This window comes from Danio rerio, chromosome 13, assembly GCF_049306965.1.
Source record: "Danio rerio strain Tuebingen ecotype United States chromosome 13, GRCz12tu, whole genome shotgun sequence".
Lineage (NCBI taxonomy): Eukaryota > Metazoa > Chordata > Actinopteri > Cypriniformes > Danionidae > Danio > Danio rerio.
In genome coordinates this window covers 7,405,001-7,432,493 of record NC_133188.1, presented here as the reverse complement: position 1 = coordinate 7,432,493, position 27,493 = coordinate 7,405,001, and the positions used below count along the sequence as shown (strand labels likewise).

At 37.4% G+C, this 27,493-nt stretch overlaps 1 protein-coding gene and 2 long non-coding RNA genes across 8 annotated transcripts in view; 2 read left to right on the top strand and 1 right to left on the bottom strand.

Moving 5' to 3' along the window:
• rps6ka2 (ribosomal protein S6 kinase, polypeptide 2) overlaps positions 1–25,184 on the bottom strand; it is a 93,917-nt gene extending 68,733 nt beyond the window's left edge. The window contains exons 1-2 of one of the 2 annotated variants that reach the window (XM_073920645.1): positions 25,107–25,184; positions 20,618–20,727 (exon numbers count right to left, since the gene is read on the bottom strand). Coding sequence is in view for 1 of the 2 variants with exons in the window: in XM_694860.8 (XP_699952.2) it covers positions 7,229–7,327 (99 nt within the window). In the remaining variant the exon portion in view is untranslated. Of the gene's footprint in view, positions 1–7,228; positions 7,543–20,617; positions 20,728–25,106 lie in introns of those variants that run through there. The other variant, XM_694860.8, reaches the window with a different exon arrangement.
• LOC137487362 (uncharacterized) lies at positions 7,199–20,429 on the top strand. 5 transcript variants are annotated; one of them, XR_012389140.1, is made up of 4 exons: positions 7,199–7,301; positions 7,379–7,682; positions 8,563–8,704; positions 18,674–20,429. It is a non-coding gene; the product is annotated as an uncharacterized lncRNA (long non-coding RNA). The 5 variants fall into 5 exon arrangements; XR_011005888.2 differs by having other exon boundaries at positions 7,244–7,301; positions 7,379–7,459; positions 18,674–19,560; XR_012389142.1 differs by having other exon boundaries at positions 7,244–7,301; positions 7,379–7,651; positions 18,674–19,555.
• On the top strand, positions 9,806–12,614 carry LOC137487361 (uncharacterized). Its single transcript, XR_012389137.1, has 6 exons — positions 9,806–9,865; positions 10,186–10,292; positions 11,253–11,379; positions 11,556–11,641; positions 11,968–12,010; positions 12,110–12,614. It is a non-coding gene; the product is annotated as an uncharacterized lncRNA (long non-coding RNA).
• Positions 25,185–27,493: the final 2,309 nt, after the last annotated feature.

The following is a 27,493-nucleotide window of genomic DNA, read 5'->3' as shown; positions in this document are numbered from 1 at the left end:
AGTCTGCCTCATGCAGTTTAAAAAAACATTCCTCCAGGACTCATTGGCTCAAAGCTGTTTTTTGGGGTGATAACTAAATTTGAGAGCAGATTGCAGGACTGCTTTTAAATTTAGCCTCTTTTAGTTGTACACAAACAAGCTTTTATGCTTGAATAATAGCATACATATTGATATCTTAAAGGTACATATTACAATCTAGATATTTCAAAAGGTTTTCTATTGTACTGTTCAGGAACAAACATGTATCTTTAAATGCTTAATATGAAAGAATAATTGTAAATATATACTGATTATTATTATTATTAGTAGTAGTAGTATTGTTAAATGTACAGTTTATTTAGATTTTTTTTTTCCAATGGAATTTTTTATTTAATAATTATAATTTTTTTTTATTTAATTGTTTATTCATTTATTTATTTGTTACTACTACTACTACTACTACTATTTACTGTGTTTACTATGTTTTATATATGTTCTTTTTAATGTAAACATTATAAATGATTTAGCAATACATTTGTAACATTTGTCATGCCAATAAAGCAATTATTGAATTGAGAGAGAGAGGTTTGGAATTAGTAAGTTTTTTAATGTTTTAAATGGAGGCCATTCTTCTCGCCAATGCTGCATTTATTTGATCAAAACTACATTAAAAACAATCTATTTTTAACAATCAATTTTTTGTGTGTGTAGTCTCAAACTATTTTTTTCCCTAAGATTCAAAGTTTAATTTTTTTATCATCACTCTCAGAAAAAACAACAACTGTGTATGTTAGTTTTGTTGGTTTACGAGGACCCTCCAAATCGCATACTGTGCTTTATTCAGTCTTAAAAATGAATTACATGACCCTACTCCTAAATCCAACATAGGCTCATTATGAAAACATAGCCCTATAAACATTTCTAGAGATCTCGAATTATGTAGCCAGAAGTATGTATGGCTGCTTTTCGTTTTTAAAACGAACGATACGAGGCGGTATGACTCCGCTCCTTTATGCACTTACCAGCTGACCGCTTACCTCCGTGTGGACGGCTATTCCACTGTTACCAGTTTGACCAGTGTCTCGACATGTACGTTAAAAGATTTGAGACGCAAAGTGGAGTTGACCGTAATGACAGGGTTTGAGTCTGGAGAAGAACGGTTCCAGAAAGCAGGTAGGACAAAAACAAAATATCAAGTAAATAACAAAGTAAGAATGTGATAAAATCTGAAAACATGGTAAAAATCTGGTTGCCGCGAGGGCTTTTCTTTTTCTGAATTACTTGTGAAAGCACTATGAATTGGGTTTAGGGAAGTCGATGGATGATAGTCAATCAATGCTTTTGAAAACACGACTGGTTGGGTTTAGGGAAGGGGGTGGGTGGGGATCGATTTACACAGGAAGAGCAGGCCCAAATGGCACTTGCGACAAATTTGACATCTCAAAAACATAAACAGCACCCTTTGGTTGATTTACAAATAGAAAACATGGCTCCTGGGACGTATTTGGCACTCTCTAGAAATGTATATAGGGCTACGTTTTCAGAATGAGCCTGGGTTGCCTAAATTCAACCGCTTACAGGAAACCTGTGGCAAAATTTGAAAGTGATAAGAACCCATTAAGTATGATTTTTTAAGTTTTTTGAATTACAAGGACACAAGGCACATCCTCATAAATCTAGGTCATACCCATGTGATTATACAATTGTATATATATATATATACATACACACACACACACACACACACACACATATATATATATATATATATATATATATATATATATATATATATATATATATATATATATATATATATAAATATCCTTGTAAACCACCAACACCAGTACACACACACACACACACACACATATGAGAATATTTTTCCTCATGTGATGTACATAGCAACCAAAAGAATTCTATTAATAAAGTGAACTCTACTATATTCATGAATCAAAAACCACTACACTAAAACCCAACTGGACTTCCTTTATCTCACATTTTTGATGAGTCACATTGGTAGTTGTTTATAATGACATCACACAGGCAGACATCCTTTCTTCTCGCAGTGTGCAATGTTGATTACAGATCTAACATTTAATTAAACCTGTCTGCTTATCATTTTACCTCCACATGATTGCTTTTGCCAAACCTGATGACTTCAAAGCTGAAAGCTTTGTGATGCTGGGCCTGTGCTAGCACTAACTAAATTACTCTAGCTATTTCATTTCTTAGCTTGTGTTATATACTGACTACACCTATATCGCCAGAGTTAAAATAAAATCAGTTATTCCTGTCTTGATCAGCAGTAATGGTTACCAAGACCTTCACAAAACTCAAAATAATGTAAAAAAAAGCACATAGTCTAAAGCAAATAGCACAAAAGGATTAAGGTCGTGTCTGAATCCACGTTTGCTTTTTTAAGGACGGAAAAATAAGCTTTGCGTTTCGATTCAGAGCATGGTCTAACAGGGGTGTGCTTATTCTATTAATGAGTTATGGGTGTGTTTTAAGTGTAACGTGCATTAAACCAATCAGAGTCTCATCTCCCATTCCCTTTAAGAGTCAGTTGCGTCCCACCATGCCACATTGGCTATTTACATGGCAGACTTTGTAAGTTGGAAAAACTGATCGCTTCACTAGTGAGAAAACAGTTAAACAGACCAACTGCAGTGCCAGGATAAAGAACGAGCCTCCTCCATTCGGCCCCTTTACTTTCTCTTTACTTTAATTTTACTCTTTACTCCTTTACTTTTATGGATAAGGAAACAGTGTTGTACACATTCCACTGAAGTCATCCATCAGCCTACATATTTAATTTAATTTGCTAAGTGCAAAGATTTGTTTCAAAACTATTTCTAAATTCAGTTCTAATTTCCAGCAAACGAATAAATGAACAATAATAATGAATTGGCGCTAATGGGTTTGCTATTTAAACAATGTTGTGCAAAATGTGAAAATTACTGTTGCACTAGTCGGAAAATAGCAACAAATCACACCAAACGCATCTTTCGCCTTATTGCGTCGGGTGTATGATAAGGCCCTTAATCTCTGCTCTGTCGAATTTTAATGTTGAAAATTCAACTCCACAGTTTAACAAATACCCTATTATTGACATTCTAGTAGTTAGAAGTAATATAACGTATAAGAAATAGTACATAGAGAAACAAGTCAGTAAAATAGAACATGAACAGAACATGTACTGGCCGTTTATTACAAGGTTTCGTAGTGTAATATCAACCCAGGCTCATTCAGAAAACGTAGCCCTATATACATTTCTGAAGCGCTATGTTTTTTTGCAGTTTTTTTTGCAAATCCACCAGAGGCCGCTGTGTACACTTTTTTAGAACTCAAATTCTTTTTGCAAGTGCCATTCATGCCTGCTCTTCTCATGTAAATCCACCAGAGGTCGCTGTCCCCACCCCTTTCCCTAAACCCAACTGATAGTGTTTTAAAAAGCACCAACTGACCAGCGCCCACCGGCTTCCCCAAACCCAACCAACAGTGTTTTCTAAAGCAATCCAGAAAAGCAATTTGCAACCTGATTTTTACCACCATTTCAGATTTTACCACATTCCCACCCTGTTATTTTATTTTGTTATTTACTGTTATTTACCTTTTTTGGCTTTTGCTTTTGTCTGACCCGCTTTCTAAAACTGTTCTTTGCCAGACTCGAATCCCGTCATTGAGGTCAACTCTTCTCTGCATCTCAAGTTCCCCAACATTTGGTGCAAGCCACTGGACAAACTGCTAACGGCAGAAAAGCCGTCCATACGAGGTACAGTAAGTGGTCAGTTGCTATAGCGCAAAAAGCAATGGCATCATACCATCCCGTGGCGTTGATTTTAAAGACGAAATTCAGCCATACATACTTCTGGCTACATAATTCAAGATCTTCAGAAATGTCTATTGGGCTACGTTTTCAGAATGAGCCTGTGATGTGTAATATACAAAACCAACCCAGAAAATATATCAATTTAAACAAATAAATGTTAATAAAAGTCCCCTTTTTAAACTTTTCCAGTTTAAAAGCTGTTGGAAGAAAGATCAAGGTCTCATAATGCAATTCAAAAGCAGAAATAAATGGGGTAAAATAATTAAAAAAAAACATGAATCACAAAATATGAAAACTGCTTATTTGTGTTTATTTATTTGCAGTGTAGGTCTAATATTTGGAGTATTTTTCATTTAGAAACTAAGATAGGCGCAGTTATTATTCACAACTATTTATGCTTTTCTACAGTAATAAACTGGGATTTTTTTTATCTAAATATGTTACAAGTTGACAGCAAGCTGTTTTTGGCTGCTGGATGAAAAGAAAAAAGATTGTCATTGACCTTGTTAGCATGCGCAAATATTATGTTGGTCATGTTCATACACAGCAAAAGTAGTGACCAGCAATCGCTTATTTATTTATTTATTTATTTATTTATTTAATTATTTATTTATTTTTAAGCCGTTTCTTAATTATTTATTTTATAATTTTTTAAAGCCGTTTCAAGGCAAATATTATTTATAAAGCCGTTTCAAGGCAAAAATTATCCATAAAATTGTGATTTAAAGATATAGTGTATTTATGTTGATTCTCTGATTTTACAGATTATTTTTGACTAGCATACAATCAATTATTTAGATGTTGCTATTTCATGTTACTTATTTTATGTATAATGTACACTACCTCACAGAAGTCGATCCCAGTTGTAAGAGCAACAAATAATAACTTAACTTCTAGCTGATCATTTGGAAAAGCGGCAGAAGGTGAATCTTCTGTTGAACTGCATCCCAATCATCACAAATACTGCAGAAGAAATAGTGCAACCCACATAAACCCAGAATTCTCATAGAAATCAGTCAAGTTTGGTAAAGGAAAAATTGTGGTTTGGGGTTACATCCAGTATAGGGGTGTGCGAAAGATCTGCAGAGTGGATGGCAACATTAACATCCTGAGATATCAAGACATTTGAGCTCCCATTTACATTACAAACCACTGAAGGGGGCCAATTTTTTACTTTATTAATAAGTTATTAGAATCATTGCAGAGATGTATGGATGTAGTCGTCCTGTAATGTTAGGAATGTAACATTAGAATAATAACTGTACATTATTTCTGTTAGGTGACAAGACTTTTGAGAAAAGTCAGATCTTATTGTCTTACTTAAATAATTGATATCAAGGCATGATCATATTTTATTTTGGTAAAATAAGTGTAATCTAGGAGTCTTTGCCTTTTAAGCTACTTCTGATACCAAATGATTAACTAAAAGTCAAGTTATAATTTGTTGTTCCTTTAACTTGGATAGGCAACAAGACTTTTGTCAGGTAGTGTATCCTGTGTGAATGCATAACCTAATTAAATAAATATTACAGTTTCAATAAATATGAATAAGTCAAGTGCTTGCATACATTTGCAATTATGCATTCATGAGTGCTACATTGTCTGGTTATTTCTGCGCATGCAATCAAAGTAAATATATGCTATTTGACATGAGCAAGTGTGAAAACATCAAGTGGAAAACAATATTTTGATGCAACCTTTATTTTTAAGCACGTGTGCAGATTTCCAATTCAGAATAAAGGCTATTTAGAATATTGATCAAAATGAATATTATGAACACGGAAGGCCACTGACTTTGCAGTACATGCAGTAAAAGCTAAGCAGCGACCAGTATAGATTTCCAATATGTCAATTGTGCATTTGAACATAATCATAGATTATGAATTTTGTGGATATCTACTTTAAGGGCTATCTGTCCAACAGAGAATCCCTTCTGGCTCCCCATGCTGACTCAAAAAAGGCCAAGACTAATTTTAAGCGATAAAGCAACACAATCTAACAATATTATAATAGTGAAGAAAGCCTACTAAATGTGGAACGGCACATGGTTTGTTACCTACATATTTAATACACATAAACACACTTCATTTGCACAGAAATTAAAGACATCGAAAATAAAAGTTGGATCCATTTGACTATCTAATAGACGAAAAGACAGGGACACAGATGCTTCACAGAATGCAACTGTTTTGAGAGCTCGGCTGTTAATACTGAGAGACAGGTATGTCAGGTTCGATCACTGTTGCCAGCAGACATTTTGAAGGTTCAGCAAAAACAACACAGAACAGAATGAGGAAGACTGCACAGCTGTTTGAAAACGAACCAGCACACGGTTCTTTCTATCTATCTATCTATCTATCTATCTATCTATCTATCTATCTATCTATCTATCTATCTATCTATCTATCTATCTATCTATCTATCTATCTATCTATCTATCTATACATTTTTCCAGAGTAAAATATTATTGCTTGTCTGAATTTTTTTCATTCATTCAGTCCTTTTCCTTCAGCTTATCAGGGGTCGCCCCAGCGGAATGAACCGCCAACTTATCCTCCACATGTTTTACACAGTGGATGCCCTTTCAGCAGCAACCCAGTACTGGAAATACAGGCATTTTGTAAAATGTTTTTGATTTCATTTATTTAAATCAGACAGTATATGTAAAATAAAACTGTCACAAGAAAAAAATGGTTCTAACAATTATTTTAGAATTTTTTTTAATACACAAAAAAAGTACTAGGGTGAAAATAGCATGCAATTAATTTCTTAAAACTATAGGCATTAATACAATTACGATTAATATGGTGTAAGCGTGATGTCCAAACAAAAATAAACACCAAAAGAGTTAATACAGCATAATCAATTTTCAACGATTCTGACTTTTTAAACGGTTTACAGTAAAAAGTATCCCAAAAACTACATAAAGAGATCGAATATTCTTGAAACATCTCAAAAGACATGTATTGAAACTAATTAAAAATGTAAATAAAGTACTCCCTTTGAAAACCCCTACAACTTTGTATACAAGAGCAAACATCCCAATGCAAATACACATATGATGGATTATAAACATGGTAAAAATCATATGGTAGGAAATTTCAGCAGGAACTCTGTACACATTCCTACACTGTTTGTTTTGACTAGTTTTGGTTTGCAAACCAAAGCACACGAGAGAATGTAATATACATGTAATGGAACGTACAACACATGCTTGATGTAAATACCAAAACAAAAGCGTTGAAAATAGATCTGAGGCAACGCTGAACAAGGAAATGTTTACCGTTGCGTTTTGACATAGCCCGACTTTATATCAAAAGGGTCAGAATCCGACATTGTTTACGCACACTTCACAGCTATAACCCAAGACATAAGACACATGCTGGCACACGGCAGAAATCAAGTGACACCCACCTCCAGTTTGCATAGACTCGAGCTTTTGGACCGCGACTTTCTCCGAAGGTAGACGGAAAACCATCTTCTGACGGTAAATTTGCGCATGTTCGTATCCATTGTCCCGGTTCGCCAGCTACAGTATACTCAAATGACAATTTATCTGTGCAGCTTGTAAATCCAGATCAGCACAACAGCGAGGATTTGCAGTCGCCTCCCCTCCACTAATCCATAATGCTCACTTATGAGGGGGTGAGTCCATGACCGAGCCGAGCATGCAGGTTCGGGGATGTTTGCTGACGCTGACCGTCCCACACGCGCGCGCGGGCTCGTTTGGTTGTGCCGCGGCAGAGATGACGGGAGCTGTCCTTTCAGAACCACCTTCACTTATGCATGCCGTGGTGAAGAACCCTCCCCAATGTCTGAGCTCCTTAAAGATGAAGCGTGTGTGTGTGATTCTCAGCTTTGTGAACAGGTTTTTACTGTGTTTATGTTAAATGTAATACCGTTACTAACTGTTAGGCTAGCTGAGAAACCAACTGAAAATACATATTAATTAGAAAATAAGTAATCATTTTCAGAATTAATAAGCACTATTTCTGTTTATTCACCAGCAGATGCGCTTTTACAGACAAACATACCAGTCAAGCGCATGTTCATATAGGCCACAAAACATCTTTTCTATATAAACATAAAACTATCTTCTATTTTTTTTTCGTAAACTATTTTATTTTTAAATGTATTATCTATTTTTTTTTCATTTGCAAAAATAAAAAATAAAAGAAATGAATAAAAGAAATGTAAACTAGTAAACATTATATTCACACAACCAGCCCATGTTAATACTATTTATTAAATTACACCTTTTACCCTTTCCAATTTTACCTAAACGACTTTTTTAGGTTTGTTTTTACTTTTAAACAATTTTACAATTTGTTTGACAGAGACAATTCTGTCAATTTAAAAGGTGATTTTTTTTTATCAAACAGGCAAACAAAAACAAAAATAAAATAATATTTCTAAATAATATTAATAACAACAATAATACTATACTACTACTACTACTACTACTACAAATAATAATAAATATAATAAATAACATACACCAGGCGTGTCCTGGAGGGCCGGTGTCCTGGAGATTTTATCTCCAACCTTAATCAAACACACCTAAACAAGCTAATTAAGCTCTTACTATGTATTATAGAAACTTCTAGGCAGGTGTGTTGAAGCAAGCTGGAGTTAAAGTCAGCAGGACACCGGCCCTCCAGGACCGACTTTGTACACCCCTGACTTAGACTAAAGATTTTTTTTTTAAAATCAAGATAAAAATATTTTAACATTTTCTTTTGGCTTAGTCTCTATTTCAGAGGTCGCCGCAGCAGAATGAACCACCAACTAGGTGGTTCAAACTTCGAGGGAGAATGACATTGATAACAACGTTCTGGCATTGACTGTTCCTTCTAAAAATCTACCATTAGAAACCCAAGCCTGATCAAGGTGACCAAAACATACTACTGAACTGTGAGAATGAGGCATTATGTTCTGATTATGGACTTCGTTCATTCATTTTTCTCTGGCTTGGTCCCTTATTTATCAGGGGTCGCTACAGCAGAATGAACCCCCAACTATTCCAGCATATGATTTACACAGCGGATTCCCTTCCAGCCGCAACCCAGTAGTGGGAAACATCCACACACTATCATTCACACACACTCATACACTACGGCCAATTTAGTTCATTCAATTCACTTATAGTGCATGTCTTTGGATTGTGGGGGAAACCCAGGCAAACACAAGGAGAACATGCACACAGACCTGCCAACTGGCCCAGGTGGGACTCGAACCAGCAAACCTATTGCTGTTAGGCGACAGTGCTTATTACTAAGCCACTGTGCCTCCATTTTAACATCTTATTTATACCAAAAAATCTTTGTAACTTTCTGTACCTCCACATCCCACCATTTTGATTGTACAATGAATGCAGTATCTCAAAAACAACAAAGAGATGCAATGTATAATGACAAAATGACATACAGTGACTAAACTGAGTCTTAATCCGTTTGGCACTTGCTGGAGGGGTTATAGAAAAACTAAAGTTTTAAAAAGTGGCTTCTTTTCACAGTATTTTAAATTTCATGGTATTTCCTAAATAAATGTACATTTTTTTGAGAAAGTCTTGTTCATATTATTTTGGCAGGATTAAAAATATGGTCAATATTGTTGCAAAATAACAAAAAAAATGATGTTCTGTCATCATGGTAAAGAGAAGAAAAGTAAAAAAAACTAAAAACAAGACTAAAACTATTGGTCAAAAACATTTTCATTAACTTAACTTAAATAACCTGCATAACTTAAATAAATTCACAACTAATAAACTAAATTAATACTAAACAAAACTAACAACAATTACACAGCAAATTCATCAGAGTTAAATTCTCGGTGTTGAAGCATTTCAGAGTAAAGTGTTGACGTTAATGAGTTAGATTTTGATAAATGAATATAATAAGAGTTAGAATTGATTTTATTCAGTGCGAATTCAAGGAGTTATCTTTTTTACACTTGGTAGTGTTATTTCCAACATCCGGGAATTCATGCAGCCCCAGTCACTGAAGAATTTTCCAGACGCCATTTTCCATCTGAAGTTTAGAACAGCAACTGGTGAGTCAAACTACCTAAATGTTGGTAATTTACCGACTTTCTTTAAGGAAATACAGTTGTAAACATATTGTTAAGTTAATAACTTTAGAATGGAGTGACAATTTTAATCTTCTGCGGTTCATTCATGGTCGTTTGTGTATCTAGCTTAACTGCATTACTATCGACTTCTTTTCAAGAATGTTTTTATATGTGCTCATGCATACATAGTGCATAAAAACATCAAATGTACATGTTCAACACATTTCTGTCACGCTTAATGCCATTTTGTGCGTTGTTACCCATCTGTAAAATAAAATCGACACTTCTCCTTTAATTCGAAGCAAACTAGCGAGGGAATTCCCTGAGCAGCCTAGCCTACTCTGCCCAGATGCTAACGGCAACACAGGACGGTTTCCATAAGCTCTGGAGAGTTTCTAAAACATATCTGGTGAGTAAATGAACATATGCTTACTTGTTAAAGGCATCCTGACTAAAACATATGATTGTTTGTTATCCGTGTATGTTAATTTGGTTATTTTAAACACCGCGGCCCTTTTAAACTGGTTCATTCGTGGCCGTCCATATACCGTTAGTCCATAGACTCGCGTGATAACGTACGCTTGAATTATATTAAGTGTTGACAACCATTAAAGTCGGAATGTTAACATTAATGTCTTTAAATGACCGCGTTTGCACTTTCTCAGACATTTGACGTTACAGAAGTCTCCCGGAAGTTGCGGGACTAACGTTAACGTTATCCCGCAAATGCACAGAGACTCCCAGATGCCCAAGTAGATGCCCGCAAATGAATGATAATCTCCCGGAAATCGCGCGTCTCCCGCCCGGTCATTAAACACTTTGCACACCCCTCTCCACCGCATCCCTCCCAGCTCTTCAGGTACGTCGCGCGCAAGTCACCCCCACCGCTCTTCAGGTACGTCGCGCGCAACTCACCCCACCGCTCTTCAGGTGCTCATCTCTCCCGCTACCTCCCGCAAATCAACTCTGTATCCCCCGAAAATGACTTTTCCCAACTCGGGATGTCTGACGTTAGTAAGTTAGGCTATTTCTGTAGTCAGGAACATCTTAGTCAAGCTTTTTCTCCCGCATGATATTGTGCTTAAAACTAGGCTAAACTTAGCATGTACTGTACACAACATTTCCGTTTTATTAAAGACAATTTAGTGCGTTGTAAACAGCCACCTGTCTGTAAAATTAATCAACTGATTCATATTTGAGCAGCCTAATGATGATACAGGTTTGATTTGTAAATTTATTATCAATAATCAACATCTGAATCAAAAGATATCTGAAAAAGTGTGAGGCATACTTTGTGATGTTCATCTCTCTTTTTTTATCTGAAGGTCATGCATATGTGTTAGATACTAATGTGTTGTTTTTTCAACAGCCACAGTTCTCTATACAATAACACAAGACCCTGTGACGGTGGCTGATTAGAGACGGATGGTGTATTTCCAGAGTTGGTGAAATGACCAAGCACACCTTCTTGGTCATATGTGGTGATAATAATGAAGGTATGTTTGATAAAGTTCTGTATTTGTTTCACAATAAGCTGAGAGGGTATTAGAGCATTAGAGAATAACAAATGACATGAAGGTGATAAGTTTTGTATTGTGGGTGAACTGTTACTTAAATAATGTTTTGCTCTTTGCTTTGCACTTTTCCTCTTCTGCTTATCCTAATATTTTAGATTATATTTGGACCTGAAACATCTGCTAGACTCCAGGAAAGGTGGCGTCAATACTGGTCCTGAAAGGGCCTAACAAGTTGAATCTGGTAAAGAAACACGCACGCACGCACGCACACACACACACACACACACACACACACACACACACGCACACGCTTACAGAAAACTGTAAGTTTATGAATATTTTTTACACTGTGGCCAATATTTTGGGGAAGTCAGCATCACTAAATGATATAAAAGATTTTAAGCTCCTCTAAATTTTGCTCCAAGTGTTGTGTTAAATTCAGGATTCTGGACAGACAGCTGCCTGTTTTTCCAGTTCTAGTCATAGTGGTTAACCTAATTGTTTTTGGAGATCCAACAGTGATGTATGTGTTTTTTCTACTTTTCCATATCCTGTCACATCAACCAGCTGGGAGAGTTAAGTTGTGGATCATTATGTAGATTTTCAAAAGGTGAGTTTAGATTTCTTGAATATGTTTTATTTACTTTAAATGTTCTTTTAAATATATTATAGAATTTGATTGCAATTTGTTTTCAAACATTTATCTTAGTCATGCTGGAGTCTTGAAGAGTTCTTAGATGAGCATCACCCTATATCCGTGCATCAGGAACCACCAGACGAGCGATCAGCAGCTTCTACATCGTCATGGATAAAAAGGTCATCCTGTGGCTGGGAAGCACTTCATTCACAGGACATGCTTGATGAGATTTCCTAGCTTCAGTTTGTTTTCACACAAGTTTCCAGCATTTATACCTTCATTTAAACTGCTGTGTTTGATATGGAGGACCAAGGAAACACCAGAAGTGAAAGATTTGCACGCCAAGTTGTTTAAAATGTAATTTCAGAAGAAAACTATGCGTTCAGAAGAAAACTGATGAAACATCAAGTTTGGACCAAAGGACTAAAACAGCCTTTTTGAGCACTGGTCATACATATTTTGTTGATACTGTCTGTACTAATAAAACATTTAAAGCATATTTGACATTGTTGCATTTTAAAAACTGAATGAATTGTTGAAGTGGTGAATGTTTTTAAATAAAATGTTTTTTCTTTTGTAATTTACAGTCTATTTGAGTTTTTTACCATATTTACACTCAAGAGAGTTGAATAAAATAATATATTACACCAGGCGGTGTTAAATATAGATACATTTTTTAACTCTACCCAGAGTTAAAATTAACCCTTACTTCGGTGTCAATGTGCCAACCCTTTTGAAAGTGTTGATTTAACTCTGTTTTGAGTGGACCCCATGAGACACTTTCAAAGTGTTGAAATTAACACCCATAGAGTTGTTTTGGGTCCCCATATTTTGCTGTGTACTAACCGAAAATAAAATAAAAAATCATTCATTTATTCATTTTCTTTTCAGGCTCAGTCCGTTTATTAATATGGGGTCGCCACAGCGGAATGAACCGCCAACTCATCCAGCACCAGTTTTATGCAGCGGATGCCCTTCCAGCCACAACCCATCTCTGGGAAAAAAATTAAAATTAACAAATAAATAATCATTTTGTAAGTGATAATTTTGCAGTGATTGTAAGAAAGTGTCTGAAAGAGTGTGTTTTTTTTTCAAATAGTGTGTTTTATAGGTGGTTTGTCAAGCCCACTCACCTGTGTGAGGCAAACTCACAATTGCACATTGTATTTTCTGGATATATATTTTCTGGATATATTTTCTGGATATATATACAGTAGAATTTAGTATTATTAGCCCCCTGAATTATAAGCCCACCTGTTTATTTTTTCCCCAAATTTCTGTTCAACCGAGAGAAAAAAACTTTTTCAACACATTTATAATCATAATAGTTTGAATAACTCATTTCTAATAACTAATTTATTTTATTTTTTTCCATGATGACAGTAAATAATATTTGACTAGATATTTTAAAGACAATTATATACAGCTTAAAGTGACATTTAAAGACTCAACTAGGGTAATTAGGGTAACTCGGCAGGATAGGGTAATTAGGCAATTTATTGTATAACAGTGGTTTGTTCTGTAGACTAGCGAAAAAATATACAGTAGCTTAAAGGGGCTAATAATATTGACCTTAAAATGGCTTACAAAAAATAAAAAAAACTGATTTTGTTCTAGCTGAAATAAAACAAATAAGACTTTCTTCAGAAGTAAAAATATTATCAGACATACTGTGAAAATTCCTTGCTCTGTTAAACATCATTTGGGAAATATTTAAAACAGAAAACAAAATTCAAAAGGGGGCTAATAATTCTGACTTCAACTATATGTGGAGTGACTGGACAGAATTGCATGATGTTTTTAAGTTTTTACCTTTTTGTACAACTACATTTCACATACTACAATAACTGATTGAGCTCAATCAGTTCAAATTAGTTTTATTTAGCTGCAAATGCTTTTTCTGAGTATTTAAACCATTTATGCCAGGTAAGTGCTCTGATTGCAGCTAATATTAGCCACAGGGGTTTTTGTGCTGAGAGCAAATGGAGAGACTGAAATAATACAATCCCCATTGAACAGTTTAGAGATGAAAACACATCATGTTTTAATAGCAAGGATTATTTAGCAATCTTTTGGGTGTTTTTTGGTGCACTGACTTTATTGTGGTATCAAGCTGCATAAAATACTGAAAGCAGAAGTTGGCTGAAAGAATAAAGTTTTGTTAAAACCAAGCACGCCATTGTTTTTCATGTGAAATTCCCCATAAGTTTGATATGTCACATGACTCTCTTCCTATTGAAAAAACTAAAGTTGGATCCACGATGGCTGACTTAAAAATGGCCACCATGGTCACCACCCATCTTGAAAAGTTTGCCCCCTCACATATACGTACTATTGTGCGACAAACAGGACATTAATATCACCAACCATTCCCATTTTATTAAGGTTTATCCATATAAACGGTCCACCCTGGATTATAATATGTACCTATTCATACTCAATACTCATACTTCAAACTTCTGCTTTCATATATTCATATATCGGGCAGCGCCGTGGCTAGCGCTGTCACTTCTCAGCAAGAATCTTGCTGGTTAGAACCGCGGCTGGGTCAGTTAACATTTATTTGTGGAGTTTGCATGTTCTCCCCGTCTATCTGGGTGCTCCGGTTTCCACCACAGTCCAAAGACATGCACTGGGTGAAATATGTAAGCTAAATTGGTCATAGTGTATGTGTGTGAATGAGAGTGTATGGGTGTTTCCCAGTGATGGGTTGCAACTGAAAGGGTATCTGCTGTGTAAAATATATGCTGGATAAGTTGACGATTTATTCCGCTGTTGCGACCCCGGACTAAGCCGAAAAGACAATTAATAAATGAATATTAATATGTCATATTTCTGCTTTCAATATTGCAATATTTTTACGACACCTAAATATCCAAATAAAATATTTAAGCAGAATACTGTTTTCTGTTTGTGACACTGATTGAACATTTTGGCTAAATGAGACTGTGAGTCATCAGTGGCACTGGAGACAGAGCTGACTGCTCTATAAATAGAATGGACTGACCTGGTCTCACAAGCTAATCATGATTTGAAAGGCTGAGCAGGGACATCTTCAGACGCCCAGTGGTACCTGCAGCTTTCTAGCTGTGCATTCCACACAGTTATTCAGTTATTTCTTTCTTACAAACATCCATAAAATATGACAAATCAGGTGTTGTGATATCACATTGTGACAGTCCAGATTTTTGTGAACAGTTACACCCCTAAAAGAAAAAAGAAAAAAAAAAATATATACACACACACACACGCACACACACACACACACACACACACACACACACACACACACACACACACACACACACACACACACACACACACACACACACACACACACACACACACACACACACACACACACACACACACACACACACACACAGTTGAAATCAGAATTATTAGCTACCCTTGATTTGTTTTTTCTTTTTTAAATATTTCCCAAATGATGTTTAACAAAGCAAGGACATTTTCACAATATGTCTGATAATATTATTTCTTCTGGGGAGAGTCTTATTTGATTTATTTTGGCTAAAACAATTCAATTTTTTAATAATCATTTAAGGTCAATATTATTAGCCCCTTTAAGCTTTTTTTGATAGTCTACAGAACAAACCATCGGTTTACAAAAACTTGCCTAATTTCCCTAAATTGCCTCGTTAACCTAAATGTTAAATGTCACTTTAAGCTGTATAGAATAAGATCAATTTAAGCTGTATTTACTGTCATCATGGCAAAAATAAAATAAATCAGTTATTAGAAAGGAGTTATTAAAACTATTATGTTTAGAAATGTGTTGAAAAAAAATCTTCTCTCCGTTAAACAGAAATTGGGGAAAAAATAAACAGGGGGGGCCAATAATTCTGACTTCAACTATATATATATATATATATATATATATATATATATATATATATATATATATATATATATATATATATATATATATACACACACACACACACACACACACACATACAAATGTGTGTGTGTGTGTGTGTGTGCATAGAACTGCTCAAAATGTATTTTCATTTATTTGAAATAAATTATAATTATAATTAATTCAGTTAAAATTCTCAGATTAATGTCTGTCTGAGGTATTGGGCATGGCTAACATACTTTACAGCACCCCTCCACCTGTCAGTTTTGACAGCACTGTGACAACAAACAGAAATGGCAAGGAGGAGGAGTCTGTTAGGTTGCAACAACTCTCCCAAAACCCTTTTTTTCCAATCCTTCTGAATGAAATGGCTACTTTACTACATCAAATCAGCTCGCAGTAGAAAAACACACACAAATAAAGCCTCACCCACTGATTTCTCATTTAACATTTAATTTCTCTAGGAATGTGTCACAATGTGAAAAAAACAAAACAAAAACAATTGGTCGTATCTTTCAGCTCATGCAAACTTTAACATAAACATCAGAAATATATTGTGTTTAATATGTATCCTGATGTGAGGGCCACTTGTTGTTGAACACACAATATTTGAAGACCATGTACACTCTCAGAAAGAAAGGAGCTGTCACTGGCGTGGTACAAAAGGTAAACATTTGTACCTAAAAGGTCCATATTAATACCTCAAGGGAACATATTAGTACCTAAAAAGTACAAAAGTGTTCCTCTTAATTTTTTTTAGGTACTAATATATACTTTTGAGATAACATTGAGAATGTATAACACTATACCTGCTGTATTTTTGCTCCTGTTATGCTGAAGCTTTTGTCCTTCTTTTAAAATCATGATAATTTGATGTTATCAAAAAAGTATATAATTAATAAAGCAATACATTAAAATTTAACATCAATCAAATAAAATAAATTCAAAATAGACAATATTAAGTGAATGTTAAGTTCACTGGAGATACACAAACTTTCCAACTTTGAATCTAAACAAGCAGAGCCGAGGGTAATTTTCAGGCAGCCCCAGTTACCATAATACAACATGACTGTGACGTCACAGTAGTGGATGGTGCTTAAAGATATAGTTCACCCAAATTTAATTTACAGTTAATTTGCTCACCCTCAGGTCATCCAAGATGTAGGTGACTTTTTCCATCAGTAGAACATTTAAAAAAAAAGCCATTTATGTCAATTTTCTTTAAGTTATAGACCTTTCTTGGCTCCTATTTATTTATTTATTTTTGACTGCTGTCATTTAAACAGTAATTTCCCTTGTTCTCGAACAAATTTCCCTGCCAGTGTTTAACTAAGCAAACACTGTTCAGATCAGTTTGTTCTGTGCTTTTTTTTAGTATATAATCCTGTTTGCTGATTTTTGTTTACTTCCTTTTGTTTGCTGTTAGCTTCCAGTGCTTTTCATCTCATTCTTTTGTACATCTTCATTTTTATTCTGAGAGGACACTCTTTCCATGCCCCAGGGAGAAAAAAGCTGACTAGAGAAACATGTCATATGACCTGCATGAAACACTACAAAGAGACGCTCATAAATAAATACATTACACTGTTAAAAAATGCTGGGTTCCTCACAATCGATTTGTGTTGGGACAACAGTTATTCTCCTTTGGCTTAGTCTCTATTTTAGAGGTCGCCACAGTGGAATGAAACATCAACTACTCTGGAATATGTTTTATGCAGCGGATGCTCTTCCAGCCCCAACCCAGCATTGGAAAACACCCATACACAATCATTCATACACTATGGAGAATTTTAGATTATTCAGTTCGCCCGCTGCATGTGTTTTGAACTGTAGGGGAAAGCGAGCACCCTGAGAAAATCTATTTAGTTAGGGCACATAGGCACACTTGTGTAAACAGCCTATTAGAATTAAAATGCTCCTCGTTTGTTTTTAAATTACTCAGTTTTAAGGAGTCGAAGTTGCTGGAGTAGTGCGTTTGCCAGGTGTAACTGTAACAAAACATTTTAGCAAATGCATAGCTTCATTAAATGGTAGAACTTAATGTAAATTCTATTTCAGATGCGGGCAAAGCAGTGGCGCAGTAGGTAGTGCTGTCGCCTCGCAGCAAGAAGGTCGCTGGGTCGCTGGTTCGAGCCTTGGCTCAGTTGGCGTTTCTGTGTGGAGTTTGCATGTTCTCACTGCATTTGCGTGGGTTTCCTCCGGGTGGTCCGGTTTCCCCCACAGTCCAAAGACATGCGGTACAGGTGAATTGGGTAGGCTAAATTGTCCATAGTGTATGAGTGTGTGTTTGAATGTGTGTGTGGATGTTTCTCAGAGATGGGTTGCGGCTGGAAGGGCATCCGCTGCATAAAAACTTGCTGGATAAATTGGCGATTCATTCCACTGTGGAATGGATTAATAAAGCGACTAATCCGACAAGAAAATGACTGACTACTTCAGATGTAGTATGTGTGCCGCCAACTCAGAAGTACACTGTAAACAAATATTGCTGTCTAAGTAGTCATCTTTTTGTCACTGCTTATAAGATTTTTTTAGAATGTTTTCATGGCTTCACTGAATCCTGCAACGTGTCCTGTCAAGTAAATACAGTATAAGTCATTTTAAATGGGAAGCAGTATGGTTTAGAACAGGGATCACCGATCTCGGCGCTGGAGGGCTGGTGTCCTTTAGATTTTAGCTCCAACCCTAATTAAACACACCTGAACAAGCTAATCAAGGTCTTATGCTGCGGTAACACTTGACTTTTCTCCCCATAGACTTCCATTCATACGCATGCGAATGCATCAGACCAGAAAGGTCGCTGCAGTGCATAGTTCAAGCTTGGTGACCTCTGACCTGCGAACTCTGACCTGCAATCCTCACAGATACTGCAGAAGACCTATTGGAACCAGCATGGAGCCAAGATTCTCATATAATCAGTCAAGTTTGGTGAAGGAAAAATAATGGTTTGGGGTTACATTCAGTATGGGGGCATGCAAGAGATCTGCAACCCGCAACCTGAGGTATCGAGACATTTGTGCTGCTTATTACATTACAAACCACAGGACAGGGCAAATTGTTCAGCAGGAAAGCGCTCCTTCTCATACTTCAGCCTCCACATCAAAGTTTCTGAAGGCAAAAAAAGGTAAAGATGCTTCAGGATTGGCCAGCCCGGTCACCAGACATGAACATTATTGAGCATGTCTGGGGTAAGATGGCATTGAAAATGAATTCAAAGAATCTTGATGAACTCTGGGAGTCCTGCAAGAACGCTGTCTTTGCCATTTCAGATGACTTTATTAATATGTGATTTGAGTCATTGCAGAGATGTATGGATGCAGTCCTCCAAGCTCAATTTGAATTCTTTTTCCACTGCGCCAGGACTTTATATTCTATACTGTACATTATTTCTAAAAAAATAAGCATAATCTAGAGCAGGGGTTCCCAAACTTTTCAACCCGTGCCCCCCAAAATGACAATGCCAGTGACTTGCGACCCCCAATATCCTCTGAGGTGGTTATAAATACAGAAACCTGGCATGCAATGGGGCACACACACCAATAGACCCAAGTCTGTTCTTCAGTTAATTTTTTAAATGTGTGTAGGTGCTGTAAATGTGCCAGAAAGTTTAACTTGTTGTTATAAAATCAATCTGCTGCATCTGACGCTATTGCTGTGTCTTTAATATAATGCAATCACCTGCAATCCAATAATAATATAAGCTACTATAGTAACTGTATAGTATATAGTAACTATAAATAAAAAAAAATTCTGTTCATTAGGTTATGGATAATATATGGTCATTCTTATGGTTTAATAAAAATAAATAGATTTTTGGAAATCACCAGGCGACCCCCCTTCATTGTCCTGCGACCCCTCGGGGGGTCCCGACCCCAATCTTGAGAACCACTGATCTAGAGGCCTTTGCCTTTAATATAAGCCATTTCTGATACCAACTAGAAGTCAAGTTATTATTTATTGTTCCTAAAATTTGGAATGGCAACAACACATTTGTCAGTTAGTGCATACTGTATAATTTTGTTAGTATCAATGTTAAAAAATGGCAAAGGACTGCATCTGTGATCTGGGTAGTGTACATGTTTTGCTCTGCATGTGTATCACAGCCGATTAGCACAGTTAAACCAGCTCTGAGAAATGAAGTGGTCCTTCAGGGGGTGTTGCAGGTGTATGCCCGCTGAAGAAGCCGTGTAAAAGCTTCTGTACAGAACACCTGAACTAAGTGGACCTTTCTGAAGCGCGCTGAACTATGTTAGGAGTGTTTATCACAGCCGTTAATGTGTGTAATGGTGTGTGACTCCTGCTGTGGGTTGATGTGCCTGTGGGATACTGTCTGACCGTAATAGCCTTGAGGTTTAAAGATATGGATGCTGTAAATTATCCACAACTCTGCAGTCAGGCAGTAAATGTAAGAAATGCTACATGGAAATGCAATGTTTGCTCATGCGGTGATGGGAAGTTTGTTTTTACCAAGGCCATCATATTATGTTCAGCTTATATAAAGCTTTATAAAGGAAGCACAGGATATTTCAGCATTGATTATTCTTACTAACTCCTGGTTCAACATAGGCTTATTCTGAAAAAGTAGCACTATATACAATTCTGGAGATTGTGTATTATGTAGCCAGAGGAACATATGGCTAAAATTAATGTTATGAGGCGATATGATGTTGTTGCTTTTCCTCTACCAGCTAACCGCTTACCTCAGCGTGGACTGCTTTTCTGTTGTTACCATTTTTGTCCAGTGGCTCGCTGCATACGTCAGAGGGTTTGAGATGCAGAGTGGAGTTGACTGTGACGACGTGGTTCGAGTCTGGTGAAAAACAATTCCAGAAAGCAGGTAAGACAAACAAAAGCCAAACAATGAAACAAACAAGTAAATAACAAAGTGATAATGTGGTAAAATGTTGTGAAAAAATCAGCCTCATTGCTTTTTATTGCTTTCTAAAACACTATTGGTTGGGTTTAGGGATGAGGGTGGGTGGGGGGATTGGTCGTTTAGTCAGTCAGTCAGTCAGTTAGTCAGTGGACAGCGGACTTTAGTCGATTTAAGCAAGAAGAGCGGACCTGAATGGCACTCTTTCATTTTAATTGCAGTAATATTGTGCCAGTTCTCAGAGATGGGTTGCAACTAGAAGGGCATCAGCTGCGTAAAACATGTGCTGGATAAGTTGGTGGTTCATTCCGCTGTGGCGACCCCAGATTAATAAAGGGACTAAGCCAAAAAATAAATAAAAAATAAATGAATGAATGAATATTCTGCCAGCTGTGACTTTATTTCACAATGTGCCAACTTTATACAATATATGCAGTTGAAGTCAGAGATATTAGCCCCCGTTTATATTCTTTCCTTTTTCAAGATACTAGTATTCAGCTTAAAGTGACATTTAAAGGCTTAACTAGGTTATTTAGGCAGGTTAGGGTAATGGGCAAGTTTTAAGATATTGTATAATGATGGTTTGTTCTGTAGACTATTGGATAAAATATATAGCTTCAATATATAGCATTTAAGGTCAAATAATTTTGACCTTAAAATGTTTTTTTTTATATTTTGTTTTTTATTAAAAACTGCTTTTATTCTAGCCAAAATAATACAAATAACACTTTCTCTGGAAGAAATAAAAAATACTATCAGACACACTGTGAAAATTACCTTTCCTTACTCCTTGCTCTACATTATTTGGGAAATATTTAAAAAGAAAAAAATAAATCAAAAGGGGGCTAATAATTCTGACTTCAACTATATTCTATTCTGAAGTTCTGTGATGCTCTTTGTGTCATTTTTAAGTGTAAACACTGTAAACTCTGATTAGTTGACTTCAATCCAGCCATTTTCAGCCTGGTCTTAGCTGGTCAGGCTGGGAGATGACCAGCTAAAACCAGCTTGACCAGCCTAGCCAAGCTGGGAGTCCAGCCAAAACCAGCTATGTCCTGCTTAAACCAGGCTGGTCAAGCTGGTTTTAGCTGGATTTGGCTGGTCATTTTCCAGCCTGACCAGCTAAGACCAGGCTGGAAATGGCTGGAAACCAGTCTGGAAATGGCCAAAACCCCTCTAAAACCAGGCTGGTCAACCAGTTAAAACCAGCTAACCAGCCTTGGCTGGTTTAAGCTGTATTTTTTAGCAGGGTTAACAAAGTTATATTATTCGTATTTAATTTACAATTCTACATCCAGCTTGCTACCTCTAATTCAGATTCAGGAGTCGAATTGGAATTTAAAAGACGTGCTTAGTTCGTTTGTGAATACAAGCACATCCCCGAGAGTGATGGTGTTCAGGCAGATGAGATAAAGCCTCCATCCGCTGTATATGTCACTGCTCCATAGAGGTTATCTTATGGCTGCACCGCAGTTTCCATTCACACCGAAAGTAATCCATCAGACAGGAGAGAGCTGTTTAATTTAGTCTTTTTTGACATAATCTATCTCGCTCTCTTAGCGTCTCAGAGAGAGTGAAAGAGTCAGACAGGTTGCGACAGCAGACATTTATTCTTAGCTACTCTCTGCTATGCTTTTAACCGCAATTGCAATGAAGTGCAGAAACAATGAATTATGTCAATAATTGTGCTCTCTTAGAACAAAAGGTACACAAGAGGACCAGTTCAGCACTTCGCAGAATACATTTGTCCATTTCCATTAACTGAACTAGAAATAAGTACATAGGGAATCTTTCATGGTACCACTTATTTCCCTGTTTACTGTGTTTAATTTTGCTGAGTGGTTTGTAACTGCAGGTATGGGTTTAGAAGTGTTTGATGCAACAGAAAGAGGGTTTTGAGAATACAAATGATGAACACAAACATGCTGTAAATATATAACTTAATTATGCTTATGAAAAAATACATTGACTAATTATTATGTAATAATTAATTTGAACATTTATTAATAACTCTGAATGTAAGGGCACATCCAAAAATAAAATATCAGTGCTTAAAAATAGTCAAAGAAAAAAATAAGTCTTACAGTAGAATAAAAACAAGCGGCACATCCATTGATGACAAAAGAACACTGCAGTCCTGCGGGACCCGACCAGATTTCTTTCTCCACTGGTCTAACAATATTGCTCCCGACTCCCGAGTGAGCGAGTATTTGTATGTATGTGTGTGAATGAGACAGCGTAATGCTGCGTTTAGCTTGTTTGTTGCTGTGTGTGTGTGCGAATGAGAGAGAGAGCTTTGTTCTATGTGTAACGGAGGCCAGCTAGTGTGTGCTGTGCAGGTAAACCTCACTCCTCTGACCTCTAAAGGTGCTCTAGCGACTGACACAAGAGGCCATGGTCTTTAGCCTCCTTGGTAGAGCACCCGACTCGCATGCGGAAGTTCGCCGGCTCGATCCCAGCTCAGAGTGGGTTGGGCGGTGTAGGACCAGCGGGGTTACATATGTGTTTGAATATGTGTGAATGAGAGAGCGTGATGTTGCTGTCTGTGTGTTTCGCATGCTTGGTGCTGTGTGAGTGTGGGTTTATACAGACAGCTTGTTATAGGCTGTCTGGACTCTGTATAGCTGGGTGGTTTTCGGTTTTGTTCTCCCCCCAGCTCATTAGCGAGAATGAGTGAGGCGGGTAGAAAACGGAGCGGGTCGGGAAGGGTGACACCGAATGCTGAACATAAGCGGGAGCAGTCGGGTTCAGGTTAAAACCTGGCGGGTGCGGGCGAGAGCGAGATTCAAAATTTAGTCCCGGGCAGATCTCTACTTCAGTGAACCTGCTCTCTAACATGGTTCGGTAGTTCTTTGCATTGACTCACACAGTGCTTAATTTGTAAATAAATAATTCCCGGAACAAAATCAGGAAATAAAAGTTACCATGATCAACGTCCACCACACAAATTCAGTTTTCTGGAACACGACTTCATTAAACGGTGATAGTGCAAAAAAGAGCATCACATTTCTGAACGATCTTTAATCATTTTGCGTGAGATAACTTTAATGGTCAGTCATGGATAATGAAAACATGTAGCTACAAACATAAATCGTATGAACAATCACTATTCATTCACTTCACTATTATGTGAAAAAAAATCATCAAATGACTCACTCAGTCTAATCTTCAAGACGAGCTCACAGTTACCCCTTCTGTTGTGTTTTCTGTCTGACTTGAGATCGCTTTGCTTCTGTCTCCCGCTATCCTGATCTATTCCTGCAATTTCATCTTCTCAAGATGATCAGGCTCATTATCAGATTTACTTCGTCTTTTAAAAAATAAATATAAATATGTGTTAAAAAATATGTGTGACTGCCTCTTTACCATTTTGAAAATACAAATATTATTTAGGTTGCCACTATGCCATTATTTAGTTTTGCTGCCCACTGCGTGCAAAACAGTGACCAACCAATGAGAGTGATTGTAAACATAGGAAAGCCGATTGGCTGAAAATGTTTTTAAGGGCCAATAGTTAAACGTGACTTTTGCTTTAACTTGCGCATGGTGACTACCGTCATGTGTGTCCGTCATACACACACGTAGATATTTATTCACCACACACAAGTTAATGCCGGATCCATTAAAATAAATACAGGAATGTAAAAGACAAACATCTGTCATTTTCCGGAAGATTATCCAGCAAGATCCAGCTTAAATTAAGCACCGCATGTGCCCATCTAGTACAATTATTGGGCCTAAGGAATACCATGAAATTACAGTCCAAGACATCAGTAATGTCACCCCGCCAGTCCTATGCCACTCAACCCACTCTGAGCAGGGATCGACCCGGCAGGTGAGGTTTACCTGCATAGCACTTCACTAGCTGGCCTCAGCTATATTCACACCCCTAAACCTCACTCCCATCCAGGTCACAGCACCAATGTACAGTAACCCTGCCATTCCTACACCACCCAACCCACTCCGAGCAGGGATCGGACCAGCAACTTTCCTCATGGGAGTTGTTTGCTCTACAAAGGAGGCTAAAGACTATGGCCTCTAGCATCTGTCGCTAGAGCACTTTTAGACGACAGAAGATTGAGGTTTACCTGCACGTTACTAGCTGACCTCCCTACGCCAACCCCCCACCTCACTCCTATCTGGGTCACGGCACTAATGTAACCCCACCGGTCCTACACCACCCAACCCACTCCAAGCTGGGATCGAACCAGCGACTTTCCTCATGGAAGTCGGTTGCTCTAACAAGGAGGCTAAAGACCATGGCCCTTAGCATCTGTATCTAGAGCACCTTAAAAGGTCAGAGGAGTGAGGTTTACCTGCACAGCACTACACTAGCTGGCCTCCAATAGTCTGTGTGGTACGCTTCTTTGGGGTTTCTCCACACCGTAACTCTCCTGAATGAGGGAAAGGCAGTGAAGATGCACTCATTAGAGAACAATACATGTCTCACATTGTCCACAGCCCAAGATTTATGCTGCTGGCACCATTGAAACTAATGTTTTGCATGCTGTGGTTTTAGGTTTTTTAGATACAATCTGAGTTAACACCCGGACATCCAACACTTAGGGTGCTTTCACACCTGTGAATTGATTCAGTTGTTCCGAAACAGAGATTACAATTGTTACATTGTTGCTCTTTGCTCTTGGAGCGGTTCGCTTTCACACTGCAAAGTTTCTAATCGGACCAAAAGAGCTAAAACAAGTCACGTGCGAGTTATCTCTCCTTACATTGGTCAGAGTGTCAGGGTTTATTTTGCAGCGTCCCGCTCAGCTGTCAGGAGAGGTGGTGGTTTGGTGGTGATTGACAGGGTGCGCGCGACGTGTCTGAGGAGAGACGCGGTGGGGAGGGGTGAGAAGGGTGCACGACGATGCCTATTTGAGGACCGGGAGGGAGACGCAAGATTAACGGTAGATCATCACTTGTTTGCCGGCATCCGGAGACTCGCAAAACTTCCCGCCCTACTCATAATTCTCTCTTCATATAGCCGTATGCCTATTACATATCCATAAAACACTGTGATATAACCGCGCTCGGATCGGATCGCTTTCTCACTGCAATCGATCCGCTCCAGGGTTCGTTTCAATCGAGCCGAGACCACCTTATTCAAGCGATCTCGGAGCGATTACTTTGGCGCGGAACAGAGCGCGATTGCCCTGTTCACATATGCCAAACGAACCGCGCTAAATGGGCAAACGAGATACGTTCCGAAACAAAAGTGTAGGTGTGAAAGCACCCTTAGTCATTTTGGATGTGGTTCGTATGTTACCCCCTACCACAACCTTACTCTTAAACCCAACCATCCAATGTTTTACATTTTTAAATTACTTTAATATGTGTGATTTATGACCTATTTTCCTCCTGGGAACCCAAAATGCCCCCACAGGCTTGTTAATGGTATTACTATATTTATAGGGACATTTGGTCCCCAGAACGTAATAAATACAAGGTATACACACAATAACACTATGCACGCACACACATACACAAATATCTCTTTCATTCTGGCTGGAGTTATATAAAAGACCCGTCATGTAATGCTTGACTTCACTCAGGTCTTTTTTTGAATAAAGATAGACAGACGTCACCTGGCTTTTAGGAGGCAACTCACTTGAAGAGTTCCAGGCACAAGCATAATGGCTACAAATGACTGCCTGGAAACCTTTCTGTATTTCAAAAACATGCTTTATTCAGTTTGCTTTAGTGGTAGATACTCCCAGAAGTCACTTCTGTCCTTCAGGCTGCATTGTAACAGTCACTTGTTTTAAGAACATACAACTTTAGTCATTCTATTGCAGGCCCTCGTGCTTAAATTCAGAGTTTCCTGCTGCTTCAGCGCCTCTAAATTTACTTATATCTGCTAAATGAAAACTATTTCTACTGCATTTTTTTTTGTGTGTTTTGTATTTTAAATCAAATAATAAATAAATAATATGATACTATTTGTGATGTGAGGACACTGGACAACGAGAGGATCCGAATGCATGTTTATTTTGAGAATGGTCAGGCAAGGTCAAAACAGGGGTCAACAGATGCTTGCAGGGAATCCAGAGTTGTGGTCAATAAACAAGCGAATGGTCAGTACAGGCAGCAAGCAACGTAAACAAACAGAACAAAGCAAGGGTCAAACATGGCAAGGCAAAGGAAACACCTTAATCTTCCAACACAATCTCACGGCAAATCGTAACTTTTTCATTTAGTGGCTAATTCGTACAAATTCAAACGATCTAATTTGTACATTTTAGTACAATTTGCTCATCCCCCAATGACGGTTGGGTTTAGGGGTGAGGTTAGGTGCCACGCCTCCTTTTTAAAATCATACAATTGCTTACGACTGAACTCGTACAAATTAGCCACTAAACTGCCAAAATGTAAAATACTTACGTTTTCTCGTGAGATCAGGCTGTAATGTTCACAATACAGTATAACAAGACTCAGCAATTGACGTGTGTCTGTGCTGTTTTAAAGGTCCATGTAATCAGTTCTGAACAGCTTCAGCTGTGTGTGTTAGCAATAAACCACAACAGGTGTGAGTGTGAGGTGCATGACAGGATTTGTAGTCCTGGGAGAAAGTGAATGATTCCCAGCGATCTACAAGCCTGGATTGTTGGTGATTGTGACACTAACCCAGGTTTCGATAATGTAGATTGTATTAAGTCAAATTGCAATTACAAATGTGATTATGCTTTAATAAGTAACAAATAAT